Source organism: Maniola hyperantus, chromosome 6, assembly GCF_902806685.2.
Source record: "Maniola hyperantus chromosome 6, iAphHyp1.2, whole genome shotgun sequence".
Taxonomy (NCBI): domain Eukaryota; kingdom Metazoa; phylum Arthropoda; class Insecta; order Lepidoptera; family Nymphalidae; genus Maniola; species Maniola hyperantus.
Genome location: NC_048541.1, coordinates 504,360 through 528,840, shown reverse-complemented (window position 1 = coordinate 528,840; position 24,481 = coordinate 504,360). Strand labels below are relative to the sequence as shown.

Sequence of the window (24,481 nt, the reverse complement as noted above, 5' to 3'; positions counted from 1 at the left end):
TATTTCACCCTCTTAAGGGTTAAATTTTCAAAAATCCTTTCTTAGCGGATGTCTACGTCTTAATAACTATCTGCTTGCCAAACAGTCCGATCCGTCCAGTAGTTTGAGCTGTGCGTTGGTAGATCAGTCAGTCAGTCAGTCACCTTTTCCTTTTATATATGTACATGTAGATAAATTAATGTGCAACGATCAACAACAATAATTTTATCTTTATTGTAACGAGGGTAGCCTACAAAAAAAAGGTAACTTCTAGGAGTTCTAGGTTACCATAATCAGTTCTTAGTAACTTGTAAAAGTTTTGTGTGACCTCACACTTTCCGAAAAACCAGTGAGTACAAAAAGTCATAAATTCACGGCCATATTTTGTTACTTCGAACGAAAATTCGCGAAAATGACCAACAGGGGAAAAAATTGCATCGAGCTATGAACACTTTCTATAACCGGCGAGCATGCTTAGTTCCTCTTGCGCTGCTATCCCGCGCGAACGTTTGAGCAAATATCGAAACAAACCTACCTAAACAACTCGTGATAAACTACCTGACAAGTTTGCTTTACGCGATATTACGATATAAAACCGCGCCGCATCCGTCTGCTGGCGTTGTTAACATTTGCCAACAGTGAAAGGCTGTTATTAAGTCTCAAAAGTATATAATAAAAAACGTTGTGTTACAGATTTCCAATCATTTTAAGATGCGAACAGCGATCTGGGTGCTAACCCTTGTGGCTATCGCCGCTGCAGAGTTAGGCGACCCGTGGGTAGAAGAAGAAGATTTAGACGAACAATACAATGATTATAAAGAAGATAATCATGATAGGAGAAAACGGGAAGCGTATGTCGAAGGGCCTTTTGAAGAGCATGTAAGAGTTAAACGTGAGCCAAACGAATTAAAGGATCGAGAGCGACGCGCGGCGGATCCTAAGTTACATCAATATGAGGTCCATGAACATAATGACGAAGGATCCTTACCATCACCGCCATATGAGGAAATGTTAGTAGCGAGTGCTGAGCATTATCACAAAATATACGCTGCTCCGCCCAAAGGACGAAACTTGAACCCTGAAGTGCAACCCGGTCCGCTTACTTTCGGAGTCCATCCTGCATCTGAACCTGTCAAAGTTGCTGCACCAGTGTCCTTCTCTGTATCCCACCCTCACCAGCCAGCTCAATTAGCTCCACAAACTGCTGATTTGGCAGCTGCTGCTGGACATCATCACGAAAAGGGGCATGCTCCCTATGCCCACAAGTGGAGTCAAGGTGGCGGTGACGAACATCATGGCGATCATCACGCAGAGCATGGTGGAAAGGTGAGTTTTTAATTAAATTGTCTGTAGGTATGGTAGTTTCGAATCCAATGTTAGGTAGAATATTACCTACTTATTCAGAATTTCTTAGTCTTCTTAAATATGTAAAAGGAAAATGTGACTGACTGGCTGATTTATCAACGCACTGCTTAAACTACTGGTGCAGATAGCTATTATGACGTAGGCATCTACTAAGAAAGGATTTTTGAAAATTTCACCTCTAAGGGGGTGAAATTGGGGTTTGAAATTTGTGTAGTCCACGCGGATGAAGTCGCGAATAAGTTATTAGTGCCTACTCGAAGAGTTCAAATTGTAATTTGTAAGGTGGTGATTATAACTTTTTACCTAACTACCTACATCAACTTGAAAATTGAAGCTATGAGTTGTACCCAAACATGCCCTAATCTGAGCTCATAATAAACTTCGCTGGTCACTTTTTTCGTAACCGTAAAAGTTAATGTTCTGATAGATATGATATATAGTAGGCAGTGCTGATCTCTTTTCTTTTTCTTTAAATATATAAAAGGACTGACTGATCTATCAAAGCATAGCTCAAACTACTGGGCGGATCGGGCTGAAATTTAGCATGCATATAGCTGTAATGACGTAGGCATCCACTAAGAAAGGATTTTTGAAAATTCAACCACTAAGGGGGTGAAATAGGGGTTTGAAATTTGTGTAGTCCACGCGGACGAAGTCGGGAGCATAAGCTAGTTAAGTATAATATTCAACAGGATTCAACTTGGAATTTAAGAGCTTCTTTGAGACGTTACACGAGATAATCTACACAATGATTTTCTAAGAAGGTATATTCAGTAGGTACCTACTTATAGGTATTTATGTCCTTCATCAAAAATATCAAACAAAGTTTATAACAAGTATAGAAAACTAAGTTACTAGGACTGCAAGTTGTAACCCGTGCCTTTTGACAGTGATCCACGCTCTCTAATAACTTAGGTATGCTTAGATCCAGTTACATGACAGGCGGTTAGGATTAATTTTAACCGTCAATAAAAGCAAAATAAGTTGCACGAGTCAAGCTTCGTTAACTTTGGACTAAAATTTTACCTTTAACACTGGAACTGTTGATAAATAAAAAATATTTCTTATGAAATTAAACTTTTACAAGTACTTTTGACTCATAAAATGCATTTACCACTGGTTCGGCATGCCTTTCCTACCGAGAAGAACCAGTAAGAAACTCGGCGGTTGCTTTTGTCAAAGATTTGGTATACCTACTTACAATATTATGCCATAAAAGTAAACTACTCGTGCAAATTACTTTGCATTTTATCGGCGGTCAAAGTTTAACGCTAGCCATAACGTAACGTAAATCGTCTGTCGTGCAACTGGACTTTAGTCAATCACACTAACTAAATTTTAGTCATGGATGAATAATAAAAAGCTAGGTAGGTAGGCAATTACTTTTCAAATCAGATTTTTAATAGGAATACAAAAAACTGACAATCTTAGTTTAGAAGATTGGTTATTATGCAAAGTTTCTACGCCACTATTAGCTAAGCTCGTTAGTTTTTATGATGCTTTGAGTAATCTTACACCAATTTATTGGTCCGAGGCCTTAATATGGGTATATAAAAAGTTTAAACCGCTTCCAAGCATCGTCCGTGCAATCATTTCATTTCGAAGAATTCGAAGCAATTTTAAAGTTAATAGGCAGGTTCTTAAAAAGTTATGGTTTAATAGTAAACGATTTCTATCTTTAGGTATAGATAAGTAGACTAGCTGATGCCCGCGATTTCGTCCGGTGTGGATTAATTAACGAGTTCCCTGGCCCAGTGGTAAGCACTGTGGTCTTATTAGTGGGAGGTCCCGGGTTCGATTCCTGGCAGGGGTTTGGAATTTTATAATTTCTAAATTTCTGGTCTGGTCTGGTGGGAGGCTTCAGCCGTGGCTATAGTTATCTACCACCCTACCGTGCCCGCCCAGTGGTTAAGCCTTCCGGCAGGATTCGAAACCTACGTCTTCTGGGTTTCGCAGAAGACGCAGGTTCGAATCCTGCCAGTTCTGCAATTTTTGATATGTAGGTACCTACCTATTTAAAATTATTTAGAAATTTCCTTAAAGTGTAGGTAAAACACTATCATAAAAATTATAAAAATATTCGTATTGGATTCGTATTCGTTTTCGTAAAAATACGATTCTAAGTGGCCGTCATACAAAATATACGTGCGCTTGTTCACTCATTTGATTCATGTATATTGTTTAAGTATACGAATCCGTCAAAATACGAATCAAAAGAGCCAAAAACAACATTCTGTATGACGGCCACTTAAATTTTTACGAACACGAATGAGTGCACAAGCCCCTGGACACAAGTTGACTGAGATTGTATCTATTCTGTGGCGATTATTGAAAGAGATCTATGCCCAACAGTGGACGTATCACGTATTGTGACGTTGTAAATTTTGAACTACTAATTAGCGTTTCGCTTTTAATTAAAATCTATTTTGTTCAAAGTATGTTGGTGCCACCTAGCATCAAGGTGCAGAACTACGCGTGGGTCGATGTTCAGAGTTCATTCGAGCCACAATAGATGGCGTTTGCTTCGTTGTCAATTGTCGTAAAAATAAAACAAAAATAATTAAATAAAACCATAATATCATTTGTTTATTGTTAAGTCATTAACAAAACGGTTCTTATAATATATCCTTAGGTTCCGCAAATATTCAAAAATGAATTGGCTTTATGATCAAACTAACTGCGAGCGGCCACACTCGGGTTGCGTCTGGCAACACCGATAGGTGAGATTTAGAATTTTCCTGGAGTCAACATGTGAAGACGAATTTTTTTCGTTCCAGGAAAATCTCACTTCTTTTCGCCCATGGCTTCGCCTGGAAAAATACAATAGTCATAAATTTTAGTCATCCTAACGTATTTTCAATGCTTCATCAGTTATGTTCCAGTTATTTTAACTTCCCAAATAAATGAGGATAATGGGTTGTGGGTGGACTTCTGAAAACCATTGGTGGCCAGGAGTTCAATAGGGTTTACGTTTACGTTTTTAATTTTACGTTTACGTTTTACGTTTAGCTTCAGTTTTCCGTTTTAGTTTTCCGTTTGCGTTTTCGGTTTTCGTATTTATTTCTTTTGCACATTCACGTTGACAACTTAATTGCTATGGATAAGACTTGGTGAAAATCTTTGTAATGAAACATTTCGGTTGTGAAGAATCAAATAAATTGAGTTTTGGATCTTGGCCGATGCCGTCCAGCTACCTTGCAGTCTTCGCACCTACAAGTAAGCAAATGTTTGTATCCTGCAACAGTTTAGTGAACCTTCTTAGTGTATGTGTACAGTAAGAACCCTGTCTTTACTACTGAGCTTTTATTTTGAAACAATTTTATGAATTTTACTGTGTCATTGTCTATTCCATGCCAATGGCATCTTAAATTTAAAACATAGATTTTATGTACTATCTACCTAAGGCATTCTAATGTATCTAAATTAAGTCTTGGCATTAAGCTAGAATAACTAAGCATTATTAGCCATCCCTATGTATTAAGCGACCCCGGTAAAAGTTACATTAAAAACAATTTTGCCTAACATCTAGCAAATTTCATTTATAACACCTCATATACATTACAAGGGAGTCGACGGCTAGCTTCTATTCTTTACTAGGTAGATAGATCAAGTAAAGTAAATTAAAATTATTTTTTTTTTTTCCTCTAATCTTTGTAAGGTGGTAGATTATTCCGTATCCGGGTATATTTCTATTCCGCCCAATTTACCACCCTTACAAATGGCGCCCGAACGTTTTTTTTATATAGTTATTTCAGTATATTTTGAGAAATTTTGTGAATTTTATGAAATGTACTCCGCTGATTGTACAATTTTCTAAGTAGTGACACATTGCAAAGAGCACTAAGCTGTTTTTATGGTTAACTAACTAAATAATAACTAATAGTTAGAAATTTTGTTTGATAGTTTAAGTAATTTTCTGAGTATAGTCCAACATTTGTTTTCTCTTACTTAATTAACACTTTATAAATGGTGCTTATGCCGTTCAATTATGTTATTTGACTTACCTTGGAGGTGTATAAGTGAATGTTTGCCTTCAGTTTAGTAATAAACATTGCTTAACTGAGTTGTTGTTGGGTATTGCTTTCAATAGTAAGTACATCTTATGTTTGAAAATTCCGGTAACTTAGTATAATTAAAGTTTTGAAACGCTATGTGCCGTTAACTAGTTACACACATACATTTATAAATACTAAGAGTTACAACTTGTGAAACTAAATATATAAACTATATTCAGAGATTACATTAAGTTCAAGTAGGAAGTTATGAACAATTTTTTTTCAGTGACTTGATACTTCATTATTTTGTTGAAATTTTGTTTAGAGCTGTGTTAAGGTTATGATAAAAGCTACTTCACACACAAAACATGTTAAGTTTAATTGAATGCTGGTAGTTTAAAGTGACATTTAGAAACAGATTTTGTTGTATTTTAGGTTATGTGTTAAAAGTGTAAAGTAACAGTCATCAAACCATTGCACAATCTCTTTGTTTTTTTTTGAAAGATAATATGCTAGTCAGAGTTCATTGCAACTTTGTTGCCTGTTTACTTTTGTAATTGTAAAGGTTGTAACACACTGTGTACTCATAAAGGTGATACTGCACCTTACAATCATTTATTCAATTTTGGGAAGTTTTATTTTGTTATATTTTGTTTACTTTAGTAATAATATGTGCTTGTATTATTAACAATATTTTGGAATAGGAACATAATTGATAAAATAGTTAGGATAGACTTAAGAATATTGTTTTTGTTGTGTATTTTGCTTGTGTATATTTAATAGTTTAAATAACTTCTTTTGTGTTTGTGTTTAACCAATTTGTATAAGGCTAAACATAGACAGTTACACAAGCTCGATATTTTGTTAAATGTGTTTTGACTTAACACAATGGAACAGACTTTTGCCCAGTTTCATTCACTTTTGAAGGACGAATTGTGTTATGAGGTATCCATTCGTTCCGAAACTCCAGCACCTACAGTGCTAGGTTTAAAGAAACAGTTAAAACAATTAATTCAGGAAATTCCTTCTGAATCAATTTTAGAGACGGATTTCACTTCTGAAAGTGAGTTAGGGGTTATTACTAAAAAACTTCAAGACTTAGAAGATTTATTAAAAAAGTGTTCTGACACTAAAGATAGACATGCCCTCTGTAGGTCTAAAGCTTTAGCTTCACATTTGTACTTTAGAATTTTGAGAATACAGTGTTCCGAACTCAGCTTAATAAGTAGGAAGAGTGAATTACATACAAAGTTGCAGAGTTTGATTTCCAGATTAGATGCTGACAATGAGTCGTCTCACGACGAATCACTGGATTCCGAGAGTACCGCCGTTGACTGCACTGGTGATAAAAATGTTGCCAAGTGGAAGTTACATTTCAACGGACAGGGTGATCCGCGCAGTTTCATCGAACGCGTTGAGGAATATAAAAGATCTTATGGCGTTTCAGATGGAAAATTATTTGTTTCTGCATTTCATCTTTTTACAGGCCGAGCATTGTTATGGTACAGAGGCAACAAATGTCAAGTTTCGTCTTGGTCAGAATTGAAAACTTTATTTTTAGAGGAATTTGATGCAGTAGATTATGACTACAGGTTGCTAGGTGAAATTCGAGCAAGAACACAAGGCTCTGAAGAACCTGTGTCTATCTATTTCGCTATAATGTTTTGCATGTTTTCAAGGTTGTCAACACCACTTTCCGAAGAACAAAAGTTACAAATTTTATTACATAATATTCGCCCTTTTTACTCAGAACAATTAGCTCTTGTTGACATTAAGTCTGTCGCAATGTTGAAGGAAAAGTGTCGCAAACTAGAGGCTGCGAGGCAGCGTTCCGCCTTATTTTCTGAGCCTACTAACAGTAAGGCAACTTTAAGTTCAGAGTTTGCTTACAAACAAGTGACAAAACAGATAAACACACTTTCAGTCACACCTGCACCTAAGGTTGATACAAGTAAAGGCACTGATTTTACGAAAACAAATAAACAACTATGTTACAAGTGCGGCAAGGGTAACCATTCCTTTAAATTTTGCAGGACAGTTCCGAAATTTATTAGATGTTTTTCGTGTGGACGTCAGAACTTTACAGTAAAGACATGTCCAAGTTGTAGTAAAAAGGCGATTAGTAAACCCGCTCCGGACAAAAATTCAAAAAACTAATTAGTAAGAACTGTGCAGAGACACAAGTAAAGAACTTGGTCATTAACAACAAAACATCCCTTTTACCTGACACAGTTCTGTATTCAGTGGATAAACGAGACTTTAGGCCACATTTAAAGGTTTTTGTTGACGGTTTTGAGATTACAGGTTTACTAGATTCCGGTGCTTGCGCGTCAATTTTGGGTAACCAGGCGCACAAGGTTTTTTTGAGATTCGGTTATAAATTGCATAGCAGTATTGATACCACATTTTCAGTGGCAAATGGAGACAAACTTGATTGCATGGGTTATATGTTTATTCCGATTACTTATAATTCCGTAACTCACATAATAAAATTTTTTGTAGTACCCTCTATAATAGCGGATGTTATTTTTGGCTGTGACTTTTGGAAAACATTTCAGTTAGCCCCTGGCATTTTTGATAATTTAGAATTAATTAAGGCACCTTCTCAATTTTACAATATTTGTGCGATTGATAATGAACAAATTCATACCATCACTTCTTTTGAAAACTTATCATCTCAACAGAAAGAATTAGCCCAGTCTGTAGTAAATAAATTTTTAGATATTTCTTCAACGAAAATTGGATTGGGTAGAACAAAATTAATTGAACATGTTATTGACACCGGTGATGCCTTGCCAATAAAAATAAAACAATATCCACTTTCTCCCGAAAAGAAGGAAGCTTTAAGTAAAGAGTTAGATAGGATGCTGGAAATGGACGTAGTTACTCCGAGTGAAAGCCCTTGGAATAACCCAGCAATTTTAGTGAAAAAGGCAAATGGAGACTGGAGATTTTGCCTAGATTGCAGGAAATTAAATTCAGTGACAAAGGGGGATTCATACTCAATACCGTACATTCCACAAATTCTAGATAGCTTGAAAGAGGCAAGGTTTTTATCATCGATTGATTTAAGTTCAAGTTTCTGGCAAATTCCGTTAGCTAACGACTCTCAGGAAAAAACCAGTTTTACAGTTCCTGGTAGAGGGTTATTCAAATTTAAAGTCATGCCGTTTGGCCTATGTGGTGCACCAGCACGACAGCAGAGGTTAATGGACCAGTTATTTAATCAAAATTTTTGTAGTGATATTGAAAATGGAATAGTATTTTGTTATATAGATGATATTGTTATTTGTTCTGCTGATTTTGAAACCCATTTAATTTTATTAAACAGAGTTCTGGATAAACTAAAAATGGCTCAACTATCCATAAATTTTGATAAATGTAATTTTTTTAGAAACTCTTTGAAATATTTAGGGTATATAGTGGATGAATTTGGTTTACGCACAGATCCTGGAAAAGTTGCCGCAGTTTTGAACTTTCCGACCCCAAAAACTGCACAGGAGGTAAAGATTTTCCTAGGCACTTGTTCTTGGTACAGGCGCTTTATTAGGAATTTTTCAACCATCGCTGCACCACTCAATAGACTAACGAGTAAAGGAAAGAACGCACCTAAATTTGAGTGGAGCGAACAGGCAGAGGTAGCATTTAATACATTGAAGAATGCGTTGGTAACCGCACCTGTTCTTGCGGTACCGAATTTTGAAAAACCATTCAAAATACATTGTGATGCTTCTGCATATGGTGTTGGCGGTATGCTAACGCAAGAAACCGATGGTTGCGATCATCCCATTGCGTATGTCAGTAGGAGCCTAAATAAAAACGAAAGGAATTACAGCGCGACGGAACGCGAGGCTCTAGCTGTGATTTTTGCAGTGGAGAAATTTCAGGCTTATTTTGGTTCCAAGCCAGTCACAATTATCACAGACCATGCATCCCTAAAGTGGTTCTTAAATTTAGAAAATCCCTCAGGACGACTCGCCAGATGGGGTTGTAGATTATCACAGTATAATTTTGTTATCGAACATAGGAAGGGTTGTGATAATGTAGTTCCGGATACCTTGTCGAGACTCATACACGTAGATGTAGTTGGTGATCGTAATGATAACTCTAGTCAACAAGTTTTGGTAGATGACTGGTATGACAAAACATTTAATGGCTGTAAAATCAATCCAGCAAATTTTCCGAATTTTTGTATTTTGAACGATAAACTATATCGTTACAGTAAATGTAAATACCAGCTTCTCAGTGAGTTCGACTGGAAAGAGGTAGTCCACAAGAACGACATCCTTAGAATTATGCAACAAAACCATGCAGATGCAACTGCAGGTCATTTTGGTGTGTTCAAAACTCATCGCAGATTATCCCTCAGATATTTTTGGCGTGGTATGTATAAGGACGTGGTTGAGTACGTTAAGAATTGTGATACTTGCTCTGCGTATAAACACACGACATCAGCCACTCCAGGTCTGCTAGGGAAGCCTAAAGTCTGCGAGAGACCTTTTCAGGTCATTTCGGCTGATTTAGTCGGACCTTTGCCTAGGTCTAAATCAGGATTTACATTTCTTTTTGTGGTGACGTGTTGTTTTTCGAAATATACAATGTTGTTTCCGTTACGGCGTGCCACAGGTGCCGCTGTTGTTAAAGCGCTAGAGAATTTTGTATTTTTGAACCATAGTGTTCCAGAGACTGTGATTGTGGACAATGGGTCCCAATTTACAGGATCTGAATTCCGTAATCTCATTAAGCGTTATAATATTCCGAAATTACACTACACACCACTGTACACTCCGCAAGTTAACCTTGTTGAGAGGTACAATAAGGTTGTTATGACTGCTGTAGCCGCTTTTGTGAAAGATAACCACAGGTCCTGGGACGAAAACCTGTACAAGGTCCAGTTCGCCATAAACAGTGCGGTTAATGAATCCACTGGATTCTCCCCGTTCTTCCTTGTCCACGCTAGAGAACCGGTTTTAAATGGTTCCTTCTATAAGGACACGGATAAGGAGTACGAGGCCGGAATTCCAAGGGAGGAATACGCAGGAAAGTTTGGAACTTTGGAGGACATATTTGGTCAGGTTAGGAGAAATTTGTTTCAGGCTCATGCAGAGTATGCAACGCATTACAACTTAAGGCGTAGGTCTGCAAGCTATTCTGTTGGGGACATAGTGTGGAAAAAGACCTATCCACAAAGCGACGCTACAAATTTTTTCGCAGCTAAGCTGGCACCTAAGTATGAAAAGTGCAGGGTTGTCAAGGTTTTGTCACCTTTGGTTTATGAACTAGTTAGAGTAGCTGACAACCACCCAATAGGCACTTGGCATATTAAGGATATTAAGAAGTAGATATTTGCCATTACTTAGCTTGGTCTAAACTGTTTGAATATTTAAGTTATCAATATTCAATTAGGAATTTGTATGAGTGTAGTGATGTTCTGAATTAACAGTTACATTACCATGGTTCAGTTGAGGATGAATGTAGTGGATGTATGTAGGGATGAATATGTGATGATTGGAATGCTTGTGGTAGACCAACCGGTTGAGAAAGTAAAAATGCAAATATCGTACTTTGGGGATAACGAAAAGGGGGGGTTTTGTGTTTTGTTTTCGTTTTCCTTCTAGATAATGGATCATTTCTGTTATTTTTCCGATTCTGTTCCGAGATCTATTTTCTAGGAGAGTTATTTCGTTTTTTTTTTCTCATATTCCGATTTTGATTCGGTTTTATTTTTCCGAATGGGATAGAGAACGGTTGCCATATCAGATGGACCCGTTCACAACCAGATTTTCCGTATTTGTTGAGTAACAAATATTACGATGGTAGTTTAAAAGAGTGAACCACCGTAGGCCTAGACGCATTCTATCAGTCAGCTGAAGAATGATGCCAAGATGTTTCCACTCAAGTGTCTTAGACACCATGAAGTTTTTTTGTATATATTCTTTTTAGAAGTTAGGGTTGTGTAGTTAAGTATAATGTATAAAACCTTACACTGTTTTCAGCATATTTATTTTGTTAGACAATTTTCCTTGTTAGTAGTAGATGTGCGTTCACGCGTAACTTCTGTGTTTTTTTTGTTTGTTTGTTTCAGGCAAATTGTTAGTAGTTGTTGGATGACGCTGAGGGCAGCGTGGTTCAACCTGTTGAACCTTTTCGTAGGAGGGGAAGTATTGTGACGTTGTAAATTTTGAACTACTAATTAGCGTTTCGCTTTTAATTAAAATCTATTTTGTTCAAAGTATGTTGGTGCCACCTAGCATCAAGGTGCAGAACTACGCGTGGGTCGATGTTCAGAGTTCATTCGAGCCACAATAGATGGCGTTTGCTTCGTTGTCAATTGTCGTAAAAATAAAACAAAAATAATTAAATAAAACCATAATATCATTTGTTTATTGTTAAGTCATTAACAAAACGGTTCTTATAATATATCCTTAGGTTCCGCAAATATTCAAAAATGAATTGGCTTTATGATCAAACTAACTGCGAGCGGCCACACTCGGGTTGCGTCTGGCAACACCGATAGGTGAGATTTAGAATTTTCCTGGAGTCAACATGTGAAGACGAATTTTTTTCGTTCCAGGAAAATCTCACTTCTTTTCGCCCATGGCTTCGCCTGGAAAAATACAATAGTCATAAATTTTAGTCATCCTAACGTATTTTCAATGCTTCATCAGTTATGTTCCAGTTATTTTAACTTCCCAAATAAATGAGGATAATGGGTTGTGGGTGGACTTCTGAAAACCATTGGTGGCCAGGAGTTCAATAGGGTTTACGTTTACGTTTTTAATTTTACGTTTACGTTTTACGTTTAGCTTCAGTTTTCCGTTTTAGTTTTCCGTTTGCGTTTTCGGTTTTCGTATTTATTTCTTTTGCACATTCACGTTGACAACTTAATTGCTATGGATAAGACTTGGTGAAAATCTTTGTAATGAAACATTTCGGTTGTGAAGAATCAAATAAATTGAGTTTTGGATCTTGGCCGATGCCGTCCAGCTACCTTGCAGTCTTCGCACCTACAAGTAAGCAAATGTTTGTATCCTGCAACAGTTTAGTGAACCTTCTTAGTGTATGTGTACAGTAAGAACCCTGTCTTTACTACTGAGCTTTTATTTTGAAACAATTTTATGAATTTTACTGTGTCATTGTCTATTCCATGCCAATGGCATCTTAAATTTAAAACATAGATTTTATGTACTATCTACCTAAGGCATTCTAATGTATCTAAATTAAGTCTTGGCATTAAGCTAGAATAACTAAGCATTATTAGCCATCCCTATGTATTAAGCGACCCCGGTAAAAGTTACATTAAAAACAATTTTGCCTAACATCTAGCAAATTTCATTTATAACACCTCATATACATTACAAGGGAGTCGACGGCTAGCTTCTATTCTTTACTAGGTAGATAGATCAAGTAAAGTAAATTAAAATTATTTTTTTTTTTCCTCTAATCTTTGTAAGGTGGTAGATTATTCCGTATCCGGGTATATTTCTATTCCGCCCAATTTACCACCCTTACAGTATGTCGGTTGAAACGACAATACATCAAAAAGTCGGAAGCTACAACTAACGGCCGGTTCACACATGTCTCCGTTTTACTGTTCCGTTTTATCGTGTACGTTTTTTTGCGTCGATGGCGTATGTAGTTGTAATGTGCTATGTGTGAAGTCGCTTATACAACTACATACGCCATCGATGAAAAAAAAACGTACACGATAAAACGGAACAGTAAAACGGAGACATGTGTGAACCGGCCGTAAATCTATAAATACTTACTGAAATGTACACATAAGTAAATATATGTAAATACATAGTTCAAACGGCAAAAGACTGGCTCTTAGCCAGATAGGTAGTTACTCGTCTGCAGATTAGGACAACAAAATATTTATAAATGATCCTCTCTTTAGAAGTACCACTTGCGCGGCACGTCACACGCTGCATGTCATGCACGTTTTTAGGGTTCCGTACCTATCTCAAAAAGAAAAATGAACCCTTATAGGATCTCTTTGTTGTCTGTCTGTCTTCCCGTTGACCTAGAATCATAAATTTGGCAGATATAGGTACCTAGGTATTATAGCACAAGCAAAGGAAAAAATCCGAAAACCGTGAATTTGTGGTGACGACAAAATAAACAGACAGTCTCAAAATGGAGACGAAGTGATCGCAGCGGTCTTGTTTTACTTATAACAACCACCCGCGCCGCCGCGCCGCCGCGCCGCGCCGTCTCAAAAAATTGCCGTCGTAGATTCTGCGTAGAATTTATTAATTTTTTTGTAAAAACTATGCAATAACGTGCCCCCGCAAGGATTTTTGAAAAATTCGTGTAGTCCATGTGGATGAAGTCGCGAAATAAATAATAAATAATAAAGTCTAATAGTAAATAATAAATAGTAAAGCTACTAACAGATGGCGCTGTACTACTTTACACTGCGCTCAATCATTGTAACGTCTGCGCTACAAATACAGCGATGACCAGGCGAAAATTGGCGGATATCTGTATCTGTGTGGCATCCGCCCCGTGCGGACGTCTGTACATGCGCTCTCCGACTCGAGCCCCCCCGCGCGTGTTCGCCCCTGTGTTTCAAGTGCAAGTGCCCTTGGATCGCCAGTGTCATCGGATTGTTCCTGCGTTGTGTATAGTGTAGTGTAGTTCTAGGGTCCAGGTTCCGTGAGTACACTAGTCTAAGCGCAGCATAGGTTCACACCCCCGTCACCCAAGGGCGGGGACTCACATTAGGGCCACACCGTAGGTACCCACCTCCCTGCCTTGGCAGGGAGGACCTTTAGCGCCACCGGGTCCACTATGGGCCCCAACCACCCCGATCAACCCGCTCCTGGGCCCCATCAGGGCTCCGAGTTCCCCCAGACCTTTTACAAAGACGTCGACATGAGTGCTCTCATCGCCGACCTCGCGACCCGAGACCCCAACTACCTTAAGAAATTTAAGGTACATGCGAGTCGGACGCCTACGCGCTACGACTGTCCCCCGGCATCTCCTCCCTCGGCCACGGCCATGGAGGACGATACCCCGACCGTGACACCGACCGACATTAAGGAGCCTCACTCCAAAACCCCAGCCGGGCCTTCAGCCCAAAAACCGATCCCGACCAAGGAGCCTCACTCCGAAACGTCCCCAGCCTCCTCTGAAACAGAGGAATTCACGACGGTGCAGACGAAGGCCCAGAAGCGAAAGCTGAAGGCCTCCAAGTCCCACGCAAACCCACCTAAAAAGGTGGGCGTTGCAGCCCCTTCAGGGCCCGGTACTCAACCCACAACCTCCCAGGCAACCCCCGAGGAGGAGTCGGAAGACTCCCCCATGGAGGATTCGCCAAGGGAAAAGGTCCCTCCCCTTTTTATTAGGGAAAAACTCAGCTGGCAGCGCATCTTGCCACTGTTAGACCAGCGGGGCATCTCGTTCACGAGTGCCCGCTCGACCGCCATTGGAATCAAAGTCCAATGTCCGACTTCAGGCGACCATCGCCTCCTCACCAAGACTCTCCGTCAAGAGAATGTAGGGTTCCACACCTACGCTCTTCCCGACGAACGCGTTCTACGCGTAGTCATTCGCGGCCTTCCGAAGGAGCTCGATACAGAGCTCATCAAGACAGACCTCCTTTCCCAGGAGCTGCCAGTCCTGGAGGTTCACAGGATGTATCATCCTAGAACCAAAGTCCCTTACGAGATGGTGCTCGTAACTTTAGAACTTTCCCCCGCGGGTAAAAAAGTTAATAATATAACCTCAGTGTGTCGCCTTACTGGCCTCAAAATAGAGCCCCCCCGTAACCGCGGCAGGATGGGCCAATGCCATCGCTGCCAGATGTACGGCCATTCCGCAAGGAATTGTTTCGCCCACCCTAGGTGCGTAAAGTGCCTAGGGGACCACGGCACCTCCGACTGCCCCAGGAAGCAACCAACCGAGGAGCCCCCGAGCTGTGTTCTTTGCAGGTCTCAAGGGCATACCGCGAACTATCGCGGATGCCCTAAAGCCCCCAAGGAGCAAAACCGAAGGGTCAAACCGGCCGGCCGCAAACCTACTGCAGCTCCCCAACCCACCCAAAAATTCGTCCCTGCGCCGGCTCCGGCCACCAACGCATGGGACAAACCCCTTCCCAGGACTAACTCTCCTGCGCCCAAGCCCACCCAGGCACCCCCGGCCAAGCCCGCCCAACCAGCCCCGGCCAAGCCCGCCCAACCAGCCCCGGCCAAGGCTTCCGCGTCTACGCCTAAGCCCCAGCCCCAGCCAGAGCAACCGCTCCATACATCCGCAGCGGCAAACGCTGCGGATAATCTCAAATTAATAGAAACCGTCCTCGCCTCTATTGACATAGTGGAGATGGAAATTTTCGCCCGGACCTTCAGGGAAGATCCCAAAACAGCCATTACCCAACACTTGGGTCTACTCATCTCCATAAACAACCTTAAAAACCTATAATGGATAGTACAACCAAAGGTAGATTAAAACCTCACTCCTTAGTGGTCGCGTTTTACAACGCGAACGGCCTTATCGACCAAATGGACGAAGTCCGCGAGTTTGTATGTGCACATCAAACCGACATTCTCCTAGTGCAAGAGACCTTCTTGAAACCTAGTAGAAGTAATCCCAGAATTGCTAATTTTAATATAGTCAGAAACGACAGGGCCACTGCTAAGGGTGGCACTGCTATATACTACAGAAGGGCTCTTCACTGCACTCCTCTCGATCCTCCACAACTAACCAATATGGAAGCGTCCATATGTCAGGTGAGTATGACTGGCCATCCGTCGGTCATACTAGCATCCGTCTATCTCTCTCCCTCGAAAGATCTGTTAGAAAGTGACATCCGCGCACTTCTCTCATTAGGAGACTCCGTTATCGTGGCCGGAGACCTTAACGCCAAACATCAAAGTTGGAATTGCCGCTCCCCGAACTCACGAGGACGCCAACTCGAAAGACTGACGCACCGCCCCGATCTTAACTTCATAGTTATAGCCCCTGACACACCGACTCGTTATCCAATGACCGACAATTCAGCAGACAGACCGGACATACTCGATATAGCTCTTCTAAAGAACATCGCCCTTCAGGTGAGTCCTTTGGAGGTGCTGTCCGAGCTAGGTTCAGACCACCGTCCCGTCCTAATGCGGCTAGGACCCCCGCCCACCGCGGCCCCCCCGACCAAAACAGTCATTGACTTCAAGAAGCTCTCAGAGCATCTTAAGTCTATAGACTCAGTGCACATCTCTCAAATTCCTGACATTATAGGTAGTCTAGATGAAGCGCATGCAGCCTCACTGCACCTTACTAATCATATCCGCGATGCTCTAAGCGCCTGCTCCCGACAGATGCCGAACGGTTTCACCCGTCGACAGTTGCCGGACGACGCCAGAGAGCTCATCACCATCAAAAACGCTAAACGTAGAGCCCATGACGCATGTCCTAACGCCGACAACCGGAGAGAACTCTGGAGAGCCCAGAGGGAGGTAAAGGCTCGCCTTGCCGAACTCCGCGACGAACAATGGGACAGGAAGCTGAGTGAGCTCAAGCCATCGCATGTAGCCTACTACAGCCTGGCGAGAGCTCTCAAAGCCGACCCTGTCTCGGCCACTCCTCCGCTTTTACGTCCCAATCAACCGCCCGCCTTTGAAGATGTCGATAAGGCCGAATGCTTGGCCGATAGCTTAGAAGCCCAATGCTCCCCGAGCACCATCTCTGTAGACAAGTCCCACATAGAACTAGTTGAAAACAAACTAGCATCTATCTTCTCTTCCGCCCCAGGTGGCGATCCAATCCTCCCGACAAATAGCGGCGAAGTTCGTCAAATTATCAAAGAATTTCACGCCAAAAAAGCCCCAGGCCCCGACTCTATTAATAACAAAACTCTAAAGTTACTCCCTGACGTATTAATCAACCTCCTGGTTGTAATTTTTAACACCCTCATGGCAGGATGCTCCTTCCCCGACAGGTGGAAAGAAGCTACCGTTATAGGCATCCCCAAGCCAGGGAAACCTAGGAACCTCCCTACTAGCTACCGCCCCATTAGTTTGCTCAACACCCTTGGCAAGGTGTATGAGAAAGTTATCCTTAATCGACTTAGGTCCGTCGTAGAGGAGAAAAACCTCCTCAACGACGAGCAATTTGGCTTTCGAACCAGACACTCATGTGTTCATCAAGTGCACCGCCTCACGGAGCACATCCTTCTCGGCTTCAACCGATTCAAAACGAGAGGTATCCCAACGGGAGCCCTCTTCTTCGATGTAGCCAAAGCCTTCGACAAGGTGTGGCACGCCGGCTTGATCTACAAGCTTTACCATCTAGGCGTGCCCGAAAGACTCGTACGTTTACTACGAGAATTTCTCACCAATCGAACTTTTCGCTACCGTCTGGATGGGACCCTATCCTCCCCAAGACCTCTCCGAGCAGGAGTCCCGCAGGGCTCCCTGCTCTCGCCACTTTTGTACGCGCTGTACACCAGCGACATTCCCAGATCCCCTCATGTTCATATAGCCCAGTTCGCGGATGACACCGCTCTATATAGCTCTGACTTAAACTACCGGAACGTTAAAGCTCGACTCCAAAAGGCAGTCAGTAGCCTAGGCCACTGGTTCCGCCTTTGGAGGATAGAGGTTAACCCGGAGAAAAGCGCAGCAGTGCTCTTTCAAAAGTCCAAAAGGAAATCACAATACAAACTTCGACAGACTGAAATAACTCTTTACGACCGCCCCATTCCCTGGCAAACTAATACCAAGTACTTGGGTGTAACCTTTGATGACAAGATGAGCTTCGCCGCGCACATTCGTAGAGTCCGCAAGAACGCAGCGTATGTGCTCTCCCGTCTTTACCCCATGATTTGCGCAAAGAGCAAAATGTCACTTCGACACAAAGTCACGCTATACAAAACGTGCATCCGCCCAATAATGTCTTATGCCTGTGTTGCATTTGCACACCTGCCGCCCTCCTCTCTCAAACCTCTCCAAGTCCTACAGAATAAGTTTATGCGTACGGCCACTGGCTCCCCGTGGTACATGCGCAACGTGGACCTCCACAGAGACCTCCAACTCCCGACAATAGCTCATTACTTTAAACAGCTTTCCAAAAATTATTTTGAGAAAGCCATTAGACACCCCAACCCCCTAATAGTTGAGGCAGCGACTTACACCCCTGACCGAAACGACCCCCCAGATAAAAGACGCCCTAAGCACGTCCTTAATGACCCCGACGATCAAATCATGACCGACAATGCACCCTATCTCGTAGGGCTACACAATTCAACCTCATCACAGCGTCTTCGCCGGCGAAGACGAGGTCCCCGATTTCTAACGTCACCCGGACGTGGGCTCACGCCACGGCCTCGGGGGCGTACGGACTAACCAACAAAACCGACAACTCCACCCATCCCAACGTCATCCTAAGCCGAGGTCCGAGCCTCACAGGAGGCGCCCTTAGGAGGACGTTGCCCCCCGACCTCTCGAATTATTTCTTCGAGCCCTAGGGCTCACCCCCAGGCGGAGCTTCGCGCTCGCCAACCCCCCCGGTGACGCTGTAGCGGCCAATAGGGCCTACGCAGCATAGTCAATCCGAAACAACACACACAAAAAAGGCGAAAATTGCGTTCGCAAGTTCAACTCGACGACGAATATCAAGATTGCATGGCAACTCGCTTAATATAATTTTTGGAATTGATATATATAAGGGTTCATTTTTCCTTTTGAGGTACGGAACCCTAAAAATTAAGATAAATATTAAGTTATTCACAATTTATTCACAATTTTATAATGATATATATTTTTTATTCCAGACAACAAAAGGCGGCAACTCCAAGCACTACGTAGACAAAGGCCAAAAGGGCTTCCGGACCAACCATCTCCATCGCAAGGAGTACGAGGACGAGGAAGGGCTGAGGAAGAAGCATCACGATGAAGCCGGCCACAAGGGTCATCATGAGGAAGAGGCGTTCGGTTCCAGGGGGGCGCACTTCGGAGAGAAGAAGGGACATAAGAAAGGACATAAGACCAAAGGTAACGTGACATGTTTGAAAACATAGAATTTTGCTTTTTTTAAAGAAACACAACAAAATAATAATTGTCTATGGACAAAGCCGCAATCGTGGTATAAATTCCGCAAATTGCTAACGTGCGTGGCCGCCATTTTAGTGACGTCAGCACTAGACTGAAGTTTCGAGCTGACGGTATATTTTTACTTAAATATACGTCAACTGACGTCAAAATAACGTCATTTCGATGTTAATGAGACATGGTTCCAGCGCAATAGCAATTTGCGGAACTCATGGTCCCTATTATTTACCTAGGTACTAAAAGTGTGTAACGCTACATTATCTGAACATAATCACAATTATTACACCAAATTACTAGATAATGTCGTAACTATTAAATTAACTCAGAAAAAAGAAAGCCAAAAATGATTAAAAGAGAGCATAACAACGACAATTTATTCAAATTACGATGAAATCAAATAGAGAGAGAGCCAGCTCGTGCCAGACCTTCGTTATTTTATAAAAGCTGAAAGTTTCTCTGCGTATTGTTCCCAACACGGAGAAACAGGGAGGAGGAAGTAAAGTTAAAGTTTAAGGGTGCCTGGCAGGGGGTTGCCACGACTCTGACGGAGTGTCTGGCAGTGCATACGGTGATTTCTAATACTATTCCGAAGAAAATATAAAAATTTGAGATTAAACTTTGACGTAATATTTTTTACGCCTTTTATTACCTGTTATCTCCCAAAGGCACCATGATCCAAACTTCATAGTCGCTGATCGTTCCTCCCTGTGGTGGGGACAATACGCAAAGAAACTTTCAGCTGTTATAAAATAACGAAGGTGTGGCACGCGCTGGCTCTTAGTCCAAATTGATCAATGGCTAACAAATATTTAACTACGTAACAAGTGATCTGCTTTCACTCAACCGCAAAATTCCATTTTTTCTAAACAATAGCGGACGACGGACGTAAAGGTCTGGACAAACAAGAGACGTGACAGCTGACAGCAGCAGCAGGTCTGCACTCTGCAGGGCACACTCATCACCTCAGATCGATAATTTTACTGAATGTGATTGACTGTAGTCAATTAATATTCAAAATGCGTGTCAAATAATTTAATTTATAAGTCCCGTAAATTGCTATTGCGCTAGAACCATGTCTCATTATCATCGAAATGACGTCATTTTGACGTCAGCCGAAATAAAAATATACCATCAGCTCGAAACTTCAGTCTAGTGCTGACGTCACTAAAATGGCGGCCACGCCCATTGGCAATTTGCGGGACTTATATTACCGAGTATATTAATATCACTTGACCGCAAAATTCCATTTTTTCTGAACAATACGTACAACGGACGTAAAGGCTTGGACAAACATGAGGGGTTACGATTTGTTGGCTAGTCAACGTCATGACGGATTAGCCAACAAAATTCCTTGTGTTACAACTTTTCGACACCAGCTGATTTGGACGCGCGTCGCTGCCGTCACGCGTTATCTTTATCCAAGTCTTGAGTATTAGCGAATAAAAAATAAGCAAACAAATCCTTTTCAACGTAATGTCGGTCAAAGCAGTGCAGTAACATTGCATCACTGAATGCAGCTAAGACATCGAATGCAACCGATAAAAAACTAGATTACTTAAACAATTTTCTAATAGGTTCTACCGAAGATGTTGTATCAGTGACAAAGATGCGAACATACACGTACTACGAATTTTGTCTCCACTTGTTGAGTTTTTAATTTTTTATAATTTTTAATCGATGCCAGGTCCAATCTTTTTATTATTGGTCCAATATTTAGTAAACGGGTTGTACATGTATACCTACGGTTCGCAAATTCTTTGACGTTTATTTCCGGAACCTCGCTAGTTCCGAACAATATCAAGGAATTCGTTGGTTCATCTTAGTAAAGCATCTGCTGAGATTATCACCGTATTGCAGGCTTCCACAACAAGTACCACAAGGACGAGTTCCAGAAGGAGCACAAGTTCTACGACGACCTCTGGAAGGACGGCGAGCACCACCGCTACGGCAAGTTCAACGCCAAGCACGCCAGCAACGAGAGCGGAAAGAAGAAGCTGCACCACGTCAACGGCGGGCACGACTATACGGAGCACGGGAAGAAGGGATACAGGTAGTTATTCTCTCACAGGTTCACCTTGACCCCGCTGGGTCTCCCACGAGCGAGTCTCACATGGCAGACTAAACATGACGTGAGGACCGCTCCTGTCACCCCTCCCCCTCTACCTTCCGAAGAGGAAAAAAAAGAACCCACAAAAAGGGCAAACTCAAGGACCGTGCTGTCTCTACGGCACGCGAAGTAGACATCATTCGCAAGGGACTGAACCGCCCAGAACGAATTTCCCCATCGCCCAGCAGGACGATGTGAGAGGACCCTGGCTCTGTCACAGGTTCTTCTTCTTACATTTTCTTTGGTATCTCACACAACATGGCGAGTTCTTATAAACCTTATAAACTAAGGTACTGGGTTCGTACGCGCTGCACTTTACTGCGATGTCGTACGAACTTCAATTTCAAGATCATTGCTTTAATAAATCTTGTTAATTCCAGCAACAAGGGCCACATAGACGCAGACCACAAGGGCTACCACGGCAACCGCGGCCACGAGGAGCACCACCAGCACCATGCGGAGCACGGGAAGAAGGGCAAGAAGAACGACGGCTCCCAGTGGGGGTACGCCAAGAAACACTAGCTTGTAACCTGATAGAAATAGGGTCTGTACTCATAAAGCATGTAGCGTGTAGACTGACTTTCTAATTCGGTTGAACACGTGACTTTCAGTTTGCTTTTTCTTGATTTTTCTCTTGTATCATAATAAGTTATTTTTGTGCCAAAAATATCTAGCGTTGTGCCTACATAATACGCGTCAGTGCCTGTTTCTTCAAGAAAGTTAATTATTATAATTTAATTAGTACGTAAACAAATAAAGGTTTTAGTCCTTGGCACTACTAAGTAATTAAAATTATTTTTGACAGCCCCAAACAGCTGGTATATTTGGTGGGAATTAAATGATGGTGGTGGTGGTAAATACGGACGGAAATAAAGCAAACGTTAATAAAATAAAATAAAGTAAGTAAGTCAGTTACAACGTAGAATAAATATTTTCCGCAGAGATTATTGAACATTTGAAAAATATTATGCTTTTAGGTAGAAAATATATCATTTAATTTTAATTAAAACTTTCGTGATCAACCGAATTAGAAACATTTTTGAAACTACCATTAGCTGTTTTAATTATAATCTATTTAAAATAATTACCTAGGATTACTAAGATTAGATTAAATAATAATTAGAGGAGTCAGGCGAGTGATGAAATCGTGATATTATTTCGCGGTTGTCTAAGCGAAGTGAAATAATTATAGCATTCAGAGAAACTTTAAGTAAACATTAAAGTTCTGCTTTACGTCGTGATAAGTGTAATCCTATTTATTTTTAATTAAATTTGCCTTTCACAAATTTTAAAATCCATGTGGTACATACTTATTTAAAATTGCTTACTTAATCGTATTACTATTTAGCAAAAAAAATTATCAGTTTAGCTTATTAAAGATAATAATAAATTAGATATTAATTTGTGAGCACTGGTCATAAACATCGCGTGATGGCAGCGACGCTTGACGTAGCAGTGCGGTAGGATGTTGCGAAGCAACGTCGCTTCAGAAGCTTAGAATAAAAATAACATGCATCCAAAAGTGTATCAGGCTGGTCAATTTCGAAACTATTACAATCTCAAATTTGTGTAAAAGTTTGTGATTGACTGAATTTATGATATTCTGGGTACAACAATGTACTGTAGCCAATAGTAAGCGAACGTCAACCAATCACAGGTGATTGCGATCGTCACACTGTAATTACCGTGGTAGGGCAACCTAGAATAACCAACATAGTTCAATGAGAGTAAGATCATACTTTTATAGAAGCTGAAATTTGTGTTCCATTGAAGACAGTAGAAATTAATAATGTCCATAGTCTTAAAAAAATAGAGAGCTTAAAATTAAATTTGGACAATAACACTAACAAAAGAACAAAAAAGCTTTTGGTAGGGCCCCTGACGTTATGAAGTACATCGTAATTCGCACCGCGATTTGCGGAGCGAGAAGCATCAATACACACGGTGACAAAACAGCGCCAATGAATGCGTTGTATTCCAGGTTCGCTTCGCTTCGAATCGCTTCTACCATGCGTTGTATGTGACCAAGACTCAAATGTTGTACTCGTTAATAATTCTGCCATTTTGTGTTTAGTTTGTGGTTTTATAAGTACCTAAGTATTTGTTCATTATTTGGATGGAAGTTTAATATCAAAATGCCTGATTAAGTATAATGTTGTTTATCTTCCGATGTATACATAGAGTTATGCTGGATGTATACTATACTTAATAATGTCAATAACGATTTTTTTTTGGTATTGTTGAACGTTTGGAAATTTAATTTCACAGTGAGTTATTTAGACACGAAAAAGTTTTACGGCAGTTACCTATTCGCGCAAGTTAACGGAACCAATCGGGCGATTGCTGTAACTGTTCTAAGGTCATATTATTTTAGACTTTACTTTTCGAACTATGTAGAATCTAGGTTGTTGTGAAATTTTTCAGTGTCTGTTTTTTTTTCATAATATTGTCTGTAATTACGTGCCTCTAAAATAAAGCACAAAAATTTTATCAGCTAAAAAATAGAATTGTATTGTAAGAAGTTACAAAAGTAAAATCCAAGATATTAAAGCTACAGCCACACTTGCGCGTCATGACCGCGGGATGCGGGACGCGATGTGGGTGCGTTCACGATGCGAATCTATACTATCGCGTAGGTGTACATGGCACGATCAAATACCGTGAGAGGCGACCGCCGCGCGTGGCTGACGTTCCCGCTTCATAGTCGCTTTGGTAGCAAAGGTATGTCAACTTGGATTGAAACGTGCATGTACCCTTGGAAAAACTTAGTTAACTAGGTATTTCTAAAATTAAGTAAGTACCTACCTTTATTACTTACATTCTTAAATGCTAAAATGTCAACATACAAATTTAAAAAGACTTTGATGGTATTACAACACGGGTTTTGTTATATTTTTATATAAAAAAATATTTAATAAAATAATGTAAATATTTGTGATTTCTTTTTTTGTGTACCTACCTACCTAAATACATTGCAATCAATCTAATGC

General features: G+C 40.9%; 1 protein-coding gene across 2 annotated transcripts; it reads left to right on the top strand.

Moving 5' to 3' along the window:
- Positions 1–213: 213 nt before the first annotated feature.
- LOC117982756 (histidine-rich glycoprotein-like) lies at positions 214–24,422 on the top strand. Of its 2 annotated transcripts, XM_069499008.1 has the most exons (5): positions 214–328; positions 673–1,305; positions 19,108–19,327; positions 21,242–21,434; positions 21,872–24,422. In XM_069499008.1, the coding sequence occupies exons 2-5, from the start codon at positions 691–693 to the stop codon at positions 22,011–22,013; spliced, it is 1,170 nt and encodes a 389-aa protein (XP_069355109.1). In that variant the 5' UTR covers positions 214–328; positions 673–690; the 3' UTR covers positions 22,014–24,422. The 2 variants fall into 2 exon arrangements, with proteins under 2 accessions (XP_069355109.1, XP_069355108.1); XM_069499007.1 differs by lacking the exon at positions 214–328 and having other exon boundaries at positions 451–1,305.
- The last annotated feature ends 59 nt before the right edge of the window (positions 24,423–24,481 follow it).

What these genes read in the sequence shown, in the direction of transcription:
- LOC117982756 (XM_069499008.1), top strand. Translation starts at nt 691, where the DNA reads ATGCGAACAGCGATCTGGGTGCTAACCCTTGTGGCTATCGCCGCTGCA. An exon ending in ACGCAGAGCATGGTGGAAAG is followed by an intron (nt 1,306 to 19,107) that starts GTGAGTTTTTAA and finishes TTTTTATTCCAG; the next exon opens with ACAACAAAAGGCGGCAACTC. An exon ending in CACGGGAAGAAGGGATACAG is followed by an intron (nt 21,435 to 21,871) that starts GTAGTTATTCTC and finishes TGTTAATTCCAG; the next exon opens with CAACAAGGGCCACATAGACG.